We start from the raw sequence: 8,981 nt of genomic DNA on the forward strand, positions 1-8,981 counted from the left end.
GTTTTGAAATTGTTTATTTATGTACTTTATTCTTTAGCTGTTATATTGTGAATTAAAATATATTAAGTATATTAAACACTATATTATATTAAGTATTATTAATATATAATATATATTTTAATAGTACTTAATATATTCGCATACTTTAATACAATTTAACTGCTTCTTTTCCTACTCAGCTGTACTTCAGCTTGATGCAATCAAAATCGATATAGTTCTAATCGATTTTCGTAGCATCGCATTCGGAACAATGTTTGAAACTTGATTATCGATCCGCTCTATTCTCTTAAAATGTCGTTTTGAAATGGCCGACGTTTAGGGGGAGTGTCTGATCGAAATTGAATTTCTTTGTGATTATTACGCTGTAAGGTAAGCTGGATTATTTTAATTAACATTTTTTTATGCCAGACAATCTATAATAATAATTATGTGGCTGATATAATGTGGCTTACTATTTAAAAACCATTTCCGGTCACGGAACCGGTCGGAGTATTCATAAACAAAAATTGTTTTTGTATTATTTCACATTTTTCTCTTTGCCCACCTGTTTAAAATGTCCACAAACATGCTTAGTTAAGTTATAGTAACTGCTTATAAAATACAGCCAAGTATATTATGTCTACCTGTTGATTTTTATGACTAATTGGAAAAATCTTTTGTCATCCACCAACAACCACTTAAATGAATTAGATATTAAATTCTCGCACTGATTTATGCCTATTTATGTTATATTTTATTGTTATCCTCATTTAAAGTTTAAGTTTTAATTCACAATATGTACCATAAGCATAAAAAGCATCAAATAAGTATATGTACTTAAAAACATAATTATAGCACTTATTAACATTTTAGAAGTTGGTGTGTGTGTATTTGAATTTTATCTTCGATATTGTTCACGGTGGTTGTCACTTCTTAGTTTTGTGTTAAAATATGTTAAGTCACTCTTAAATCATTTATTTTCTGCACTGATAATTTGAATTCTTGATGTTTATTAAACATTGGAAAATTTTGAATATGTATAAATTGTTACAGGTCACGAAACAGCCCTCAAGAGGCTCCAAACATTCCAAATTTAAAAGACTGAACTTTTTTTAAGAAGTGGATAACAATGGCTTGGCGTTTTAAAGCCTCTAAATATAAAAATGCGGCACCCATTGTGCCAAAGCCCGAGGCTTGCATCAGGGACATTTGTGTGGGGTCGTATCAGACTTATGGGAACAATATTTGTGCGTCTGCCGCTTTTATGGCTTTTAACTGGGAGCATGTTGGTTCGAGTATGGCTGTGTTACCTCTTGACGACTGTGGGAGGAAGAGTAAAACAATGCCTTTGCTTCACGCACATTCCGATACCATAACGGACATGGAATTTTCACCTTTCCATGATGGTCTACTTCTCACTGGGTCACAGGATTCTTTGGTAAGTGCAATTATGACAAGAATAATTAATATAAACTTAAGTATGTTATTAACCTACTTGTTTAGTGAAGTAAACATTCTAGATTTTGACTTTCCAAATAGTTTGCTAATGTTGCCATATTCATTGTTTCATGAAAGTAATAAATCTTCAAGGTTATTGACTTATGAGAGCGGCACAAACGATTTATATGATATTTTGATATAAAATTACGTCATTTTCCTGTTGGGAAATTTATATTCATATATTTTTCAAATCAAAATTTCTTTAGTCTTTGTATGTTCTTGGGAGTTAGTTGATAATATTATGTAAAATATGGAAAATAGTTTTATTGGAGGCATTTGTAAACATACCAAATCACTGTTTCACTATATTTTTATTTTGCTATGACGCAACATCGCAAAGTCACGGCTATTAAAATATAATAGTATCTATTTTTACTTAACTACACACAAACAAAATTTGTTTCATACAGATGTTCTGCTAGCTAATTAATCTAGTTCTTAGGTTTTCGCGATTGTTACACATAGGAATGAAACTATTTTTCCGGATTTAAATCGCGTATATTTGTTTTTTCAAACAACCGTGATCAAAAAGTCAACCGTGACCATGGGACCTGTAAAGGGCCCGAAACGTCGGTTTGTTTGAAAAAAACAAATATACGCGATTTAAATCCGGAAAAATAGTTTCATTCCTATAACTAATCTAGATTAAAGAAATAAAAGCTCCCTTCGAAAGTAATGTGATCATCAAAATTATATGTCAAAATATAGGGCCTTATTTGTGACATGGCCATTCGTTGGCATCGTTTAGGCTCTATTTAAGGTATGAATTTCAGGTGAAAGTCTGGCACATTCCACCTGAAGGTTTGAAAGAATCGCTAAGCACGCCTGAGTGTACATTATCTCAGAAGCAACGCCGGGTTGAGAATGTTGGCTTCCATCCTGTTGCTGATGGCCTTATCCATGTTGCTTCTGGACATGAGCTCGCCTTGTGGGACTTGACTAAGCAGAAGGAGGCTTTTGGTAAGAATTATTATGGACAGGCAATCTATGGCTGATGTCTCTTTTAAAGACGATTATGATTCAGCCCCTTCGTAACATTGTTGAGCTGCATAAAATCCACATGACACAGATCACACCCACAAAATCATGTAGGTCATCCAGATATAATATCCTACTCCTGGTATAATAAAGTCACATGTAACCATATTGATTGCCCCACTGAATAAACATGTATTATCAACAAGGTTATTACATATAGGAAATGAAACAATTTTTCCGGAGTTAAATCGCGTATATTTGTTTTTTCAAACAAAGTGACGTTTCGGGCCTCGGGAATATTTTCAAAAGGTATGTAGATGATACTTTCACAATATTACCAAAAGATTAGATATAAGAATAGAGTACCTTCTTTCTTGGACCATCTTAATTTTTTTAATAATAAGATCTAATTTACTATGGAAAAAGAGAATTGTGGTACTTTAATTTTCTTAGTTGTTTTAATTAAAAGAAATCCTAATAACTCATTAGGTTCTTGCAAAAGATGTCGGGTAGATAGAGACCCAGGATGCTGCGAGAGGCTATTGAAATTTAAAAAACATCCTAATTTCAACAGGGAAGATGTTTTCTCTATACCACCAGTTTGGGCTCCAGTATTTCCTCTAATGAAAACTCCAAAACAGACATAGGACTACATACTACATAAGTACTAATTAATATGTTTTAATTTATTCTAATTTCCATTATTAACCTTTCCGAGGTCGCACCCTTGCGCCGAACATAAGCAGTCGCGCTGCGGTCTCTGAGACCGCGCGCGACCGCTGGAAGGTTAATTAATAACAAATGTAACTTAATAAAAATTCATATTGTTAAAATAAAATAATTTTTAAAACATAATGGAGGGTAAATTGGAATTGCTCTTCATAAAATTTTAAAATAAGGTATTTAATTAATAACTTTTGTAACTATAGTGAAAAAATAGGGTGGTTTGCATTAATATTAGACATAACTGGTCGATGACTACCACTTCAGGCAACTGTGACCATGGGACCTGTAAAGGGCCCGAAACATCGGTTTGTTTGAAAAAACAAATATATGCGATTAGAATTCGGAAAAATAGTTTCATTTCCTATGTGTAACAATCGCGAAAACCTAAGAACTCGATAAGGTCACGACATATTATAGTTAGCACTACATGTTGAGGTACAGGATTTCCTATTTCGACTGTAGTGGCTTAATTTAATTGAAGAAGTACATTCAGAAGTTTATTATTGTACTTATGTTTGTTTAGCTTAGCGTTGTAATGGTGTTATTATTTCATTGAATAAATATTATTACTATTCAGTGGGGCCGTGGATGTGTGAAAAGTACTTTTTTCACATGAAAGCTAATAAAAATATGAACACCTTGAAACAACTTATGTAAATTTTATAATGCACATACTTATAGCCTCGCACTACAGAAACCTTGTATGTGAAATTTTATAATCTTCTAATTAAGCATAGGATATAGGAGGACGCCTATACCCTTGTTGGGTATAGGCCTCTGCTAACTCCTTCCACTGAACTGTGTTCTTTGCTTTTACTTACATCCATTGTTGTCCTACTGTTGATGGTATGTCGTCCCCCATCTTTTCCTTGATCCTTATCCTTTTACCGTTTGCACCCTTCTATTTTGTGATGGTGGCAATCCATCTGCTGTCCGTTAATCTGGCTATGTTTCCTGTATTTAAAAGTGAATTTACTGAAAACTATGTTAATTAATTAAGGAATAAGAAAGGCTTGTGATTTGATTTTAATTAAGCATAAAAAGTTATCAACTAATTTTATTCCTATATACAATTTAATACATGCAATTACAAAAATCTCTCTCACTTTACTAGTAAACAAAGATCACTCGGAAGTGATTCAATCAACATCATGGAAGAAAGATGGCCGGCTGCTCGTGACATCATGCAAGGATAAGAAGGTCCGTGTGATTGACCCGCGCGCTGCGTCACCTGTGCTCAATGTCGCCAATAGCCACCAAAACATTAAGGACAGCCGAGTTGTATGGTTGGGTGACCAGGACCGCATATTGACTACTGGTAAGAACTTAGAATTAATATCTCTTGTGTTTGAGGAAACAGAAAGAAAAGAAAACTTGGCTTGGAATTTTTCTTTTTTATGACTGGAGCTTTCCGTGTCCTCTAAAAACTTGCAGCAGCATAGGCCCGGCGTCCACTGACAGGAGGGCACGGCCGGGGATTTTCATGGGACGTATAGTAATGTACTTTTTCTCAAACATGCTCAGAAATGCTTTCACTACTTTCAAAAAACGAACACAGGAAGTTTGTCATTTATGGACTGTGCAACTTCTTCCCAGCCAAGGCCTGTAAAGTGAGTATGAAAATCCATTACTGCCCAATTCAAAAATAAAAAAGAAGATACTTTAATAGATACACATTCATCAGAAGTTCAGCAGAGTACTATTAATGTGCCTGGAAAAAGAATAACATTACGAAAAATAATATTTTCGTTTAGCAATTGTCCCCACACATTAAATTTTAATATGAATTTATACTTTTTACTTTTTCTATTATAGGTCTTCTTCTCTTTAGTCTTTTATTATTTCCTCACATTGTTTGAGAAAAATTCTGTTCATTCCTCGGCGGAAACGGCGATTGCTTGACTCGTATTAATACAAAGCCAAGCGCTCGTCCTTGTAACTCATATTCGTCCAGCAATCCCTTACTTCCCGGCCTGTGCAATAATGTACTATAACGAGCCCTATACCCCATCTACGATATTTTCGGCCGCGGCCTGTGGTGCGTGGTTGGGTTTACATTACGGAGTGTGCTTATGCTGCGAGATGCGTCATACCTGGAGTTCGACCAGCCGGTTCAATAAATAAAGAAATTTATTATCCAAATTGATCATAATTGTTATACAAAAAAGTGATATGCTGCCATATATGTGACAGCTCCACCATTGATACTCCTTTTCCCATCGTGATTTCTTGTATATTTTACGAAAAGCGGACGCCAATACTCAATAGGTACATCAGGCAATCCTAGAAATGTTTGCATGCTAATTTTCACCGTTTATTATATTTTAATTGAATTATTTTAACAATATCAAGAAGTCCTTTCGATTTTTGTACTTATAGTATTACACACACCACCACATTAGAGTGGACCACCAGTAAGATCCTCAAAGTAATGCAGTGTTTTTTCTGTTATTTTACCATATTTTATTTTTGGGCCTAATTTGTAAATAAAAAATTAGTCAATTGTAACTTTTATCATTCCTTTGTTTCAATTTTCGACGTTGATTTTGCTTTCTTGTAAATTTCGTATGCGTTGAAAAACTTGTCTGGTTAGATAGTGAGATCATCAGTGTTAATCTGTTTTTAAATTTTCTGTAGTATCTTTTGTGTCACATTATCTAAAAAATGCATTTTGTTTGCACTGTACTAAGTAGATGTTATTTAATTCCTACTTCATATCTAATTCTTATTTATTTAAATATAAACGTTATTATTTTATAGTCTCACTTTTTTGTTCTGAAAAATGGGCCGGTGTTTTTAGTTGAGTATAGTAAATGAGTCGCCATGGCAGTGAATACATGTTTTATCTATCTAAAGTGAGATGAACCAAGTAACGGAGTATGCAGTTCAGTGGTCGGGCATGTCCGATTTGTTGAACCCAAACGTCATACATCCGGCAGTTGATTACCCAGTAAATTTCGTTTCTTTTAGCATAAAATGACCTAATTAACAATTCTGACGGAAGATAGTTGAAAGAAAGTTCGATGAAGAATTTCGAACAACAATAACAAGTGTTGTAGATAATTTATTTTCCTGTACATGTTTTTATTATTATAAGTACCACAGATCAAAATGGGGTAGGTGAACGCACTGACTGACCTTTTGGTTGTTTTTTCGATTGTTGCGTTGGTCGCCGGTCTTTATGCGTCTGCCCAGGTGTTAGGGGGTTGTCACGCTGCCCTATCTGGTCTCTCATAGATTGACATATTAATAGACAACAGTTGCAACAGAACCCGTCAAAATGGGAAATGTCCTACACTCAAATTAATGCGTTTTTTAGAATAGGAGTCACTACTCCCACTGGAGTTGGGTAGATTTTTTGTTTATTTGAGAGATGCCTGTGTATTCTAACCTGACAACCACCATTTTCTGTATGTACCACCGCAGTGTATTTCGTTGTTATAATCTTCCAATGAAGTGAAATACTTACTCCGCTGGCTCAGCGACCGGAAGTGCGTTTGGTCTTTGATTGTTGGCGTCAGCGCGCCCTGTCCTGTATGATCTCTTGCCAGTTCTCTGCGTGCAGGGCGCAGAGGTCTATCTCTACTTTGTCTCTCCATCGGCATTTGCGCCAATCAACCTATTGACCAGGACGTCCCGTCTAGGCTCTTTTCACCGCCCTATGAGCTGGCATCCTTTCGATGCGTCTAAGTCAACGGAGTCTTGCGGATTTGATTTCTCCGATGATATTCGGCTCAAACTACATATATATATATATATATATATATAGTTTGAGTTATATATATATATAGGCTTGCTTCTAAACTAAAATGCCACTAGTTTACTCTAGATAGTCACTAATAAGAAATTTTTAGATAGCAATCTTTTCCAGGCAACCTGGAGATGACAGCATGCTCTTAAAAATGTGTCACAACCAGGGTTGTTGCGAATATTAGCATCCGCATCTGCGTATAATTAGCATACAAATTAAAATTTCAGCATCCCCATTAATCGATGCTAATATTCATTGCGGATGTTCAAGTCGTGACATGACCTAAAAGGCACGCTGGAATAATTTACAAACTTTCTGGAAACAGACCGTACACCAAAAAAGCAGCTCAACTGTTGTTTTCGATATATATCTGATAAAATCTCAGAACGATTAAGCATGGCATATTGATTGTTTTGTCAATAAATGTCACAAAATCATTGAAAAAATATTTTATTACAATACCAAAGAAAATAGAAATCTTTCTCATGTAGGTAAATAGATTCAATTAGAATGTACATTTTTCTTCAGCATCCGCTGATGTTAAGGTCGAAAAATCAGCATCCGCTGTTGTGTAAACAAAACTTGCATCAGCAACAACCCTGATCACAACGTAGAATATACAATTTTGAATCGAACTGTATATTATGCACGTTAATATACTACGTATAGAGGTAACTTATTTCTGTCAACATTTTAAGCTAAGTTTGTTCATGCTAATAGAGACGAATTATTTTGTATTTCCAGGTTTCGATGCAGCGCGCCTCCGCCAAATCATGATTCGCGACGTCCGCAACCTGTCGCAGACGCAAAAGACCCTCGAGCTGGATTGCTCTACTGGCATTCTCATGCCTCTCTTCGATGCGGACACTAACATGTTATTCTTGGCTGGAAAAGGCGACACCACCATTTTGTACATGGAACTTACAGACCGGGAGCCTTATTTAATTGAGGGACTGAGGCATTCTGGTAAGTGGCTCGGTTAAAACTTTCTATTCTTATATAATAATAACGCACACACTCAACATGAAGAGCAGCCTGTTTCTTTCTACATAAGTTTTGATTATAGTGACACCCCCCCCCCCCCCCCCCCCCTACCGACCCTTAGGGTATACGAGAAGGGCAATATAACACGCGCAAACAAGCCCGCACAGGGACCTTCTCAGTTAGGTTCTGACCCCAGATCAGCCCGTTTGCATGGACTTCATCCGGCCCTCAAAAGACTAGCGTCATGGGTGAGGTGCCCCAGGTGCACGTACAGTCCCCTCCCTATTTTTCCAGATATTTTCCACGCTCAGTTCCCGCAACTAACGGTTGCCACATCTAAAGACCACTACCAAATTTCCACATTGGCGGTGGATCTGTAGGCACGCACGACATACGTCTCTGGAGGGGCCGGAGGATGTCTAACTTATCCTCTACATATATGAAGAGCAGTCATGATTTTAGTTTCTATGGTTATTTTTATAATATCAAGTGAAGGGATGAACAAGTGTGTGTGTGCGCCCGGTGGTTAGCGGCACGCCTACCCATAACATTTGCAGTGCCACGCAGAGCTTTAAACCGCAAAGGTCGAAGCGGCACTGCCACTGCATCTATTGGCCTGAGACATAAGTTGACAAGTCTTGTGTGCCTGTAATTTCATCATGACACTTCAAAACGGGAATGCAGATTATTGCATTAGCATTAGCTTTAAATCTTTCACAAGGAACTCTACTGCGTACTTAAAGATCTATGTGCAAGACTACTTGTTCTAAGGACATAGTACATTTCGTTCGTTCTTCTTCGCTGTCGATGTCAGATCGACCGTTATTCGATTTTATATTTCTGATAGGCTTTAGTTGGAATAACGAAATTATACTCATAACGTGCTTATTTTCTTTTCGGTATATAATCACATCGGACTCTGTTTTTCGGATGAGTCGATAGATTTGTGGAATGTTTAGTGAAAACGTTATATCGACATATCACTTGAAAAACGTGTGAAACGAGGAGCCTCGTGTCCAGCAGTGAGATTTAAATAGGATTGATTATAATGTTGATCACCCTG

The 8,981-nt window shown here is 36.3% G+C and overlaps 1 protein-coding gene across 2 annotated transcripts in view; it reads left to right on the plus strand.

The window, feature by feature from the left end:
• The first annotated feature begins 306 nt into the window (after positions 1-306).
• Positions 307-8,981, plus strand: part of LOC113236283 (coronin-7) — a 48,153-nt gene continuing 39,478 nt past the window's right edge. For both annotated transcript variants that reach the window (XM_026472289.1, XM_026472290.1), the window contains exons 1-5: positions 307-369; positions 1,033-1,417; positions 2,253-2,439; positions 4,298-4,501; positions 7,679-7,900. In XM_026472289.1, coding sequence (XP_026328074.1) covers positions 1,109-1,417; positions 2,253-2,439; positions 4,298-4,501; positions 7,679-7,900 — 922 coding nt within the window. In that variant the 5' untranslated portion in view covers positions 307-369; positions 1,033-1,108. The remainder of the gene's footprint in view (positions 370-1,032; positions 1,418-2,252; positions 2,440-4,297; positions 4,502-7,678; positions 7,901-8,981) is intronic.

The sequence above is a fragment of the Hyposmocoma kahamanoa genome, unplaced genomic scaffold, assembly GCF_003589595.1.
Source record: "Hyposmocoma kahamanoa isolate Upper Pololo Valley unplaced genomic scaffold, ASM358959v1 91, whole genome shotgun sequence".
Classification (NCBI taxonomy): domain Eukaryota; kingdom Metazoa; phylum Arthropoda; class Insecta; order Lepidoptera; family Cosmopterigidae; genus Hyposmocoma; species Hyposmocoma kahamanoa.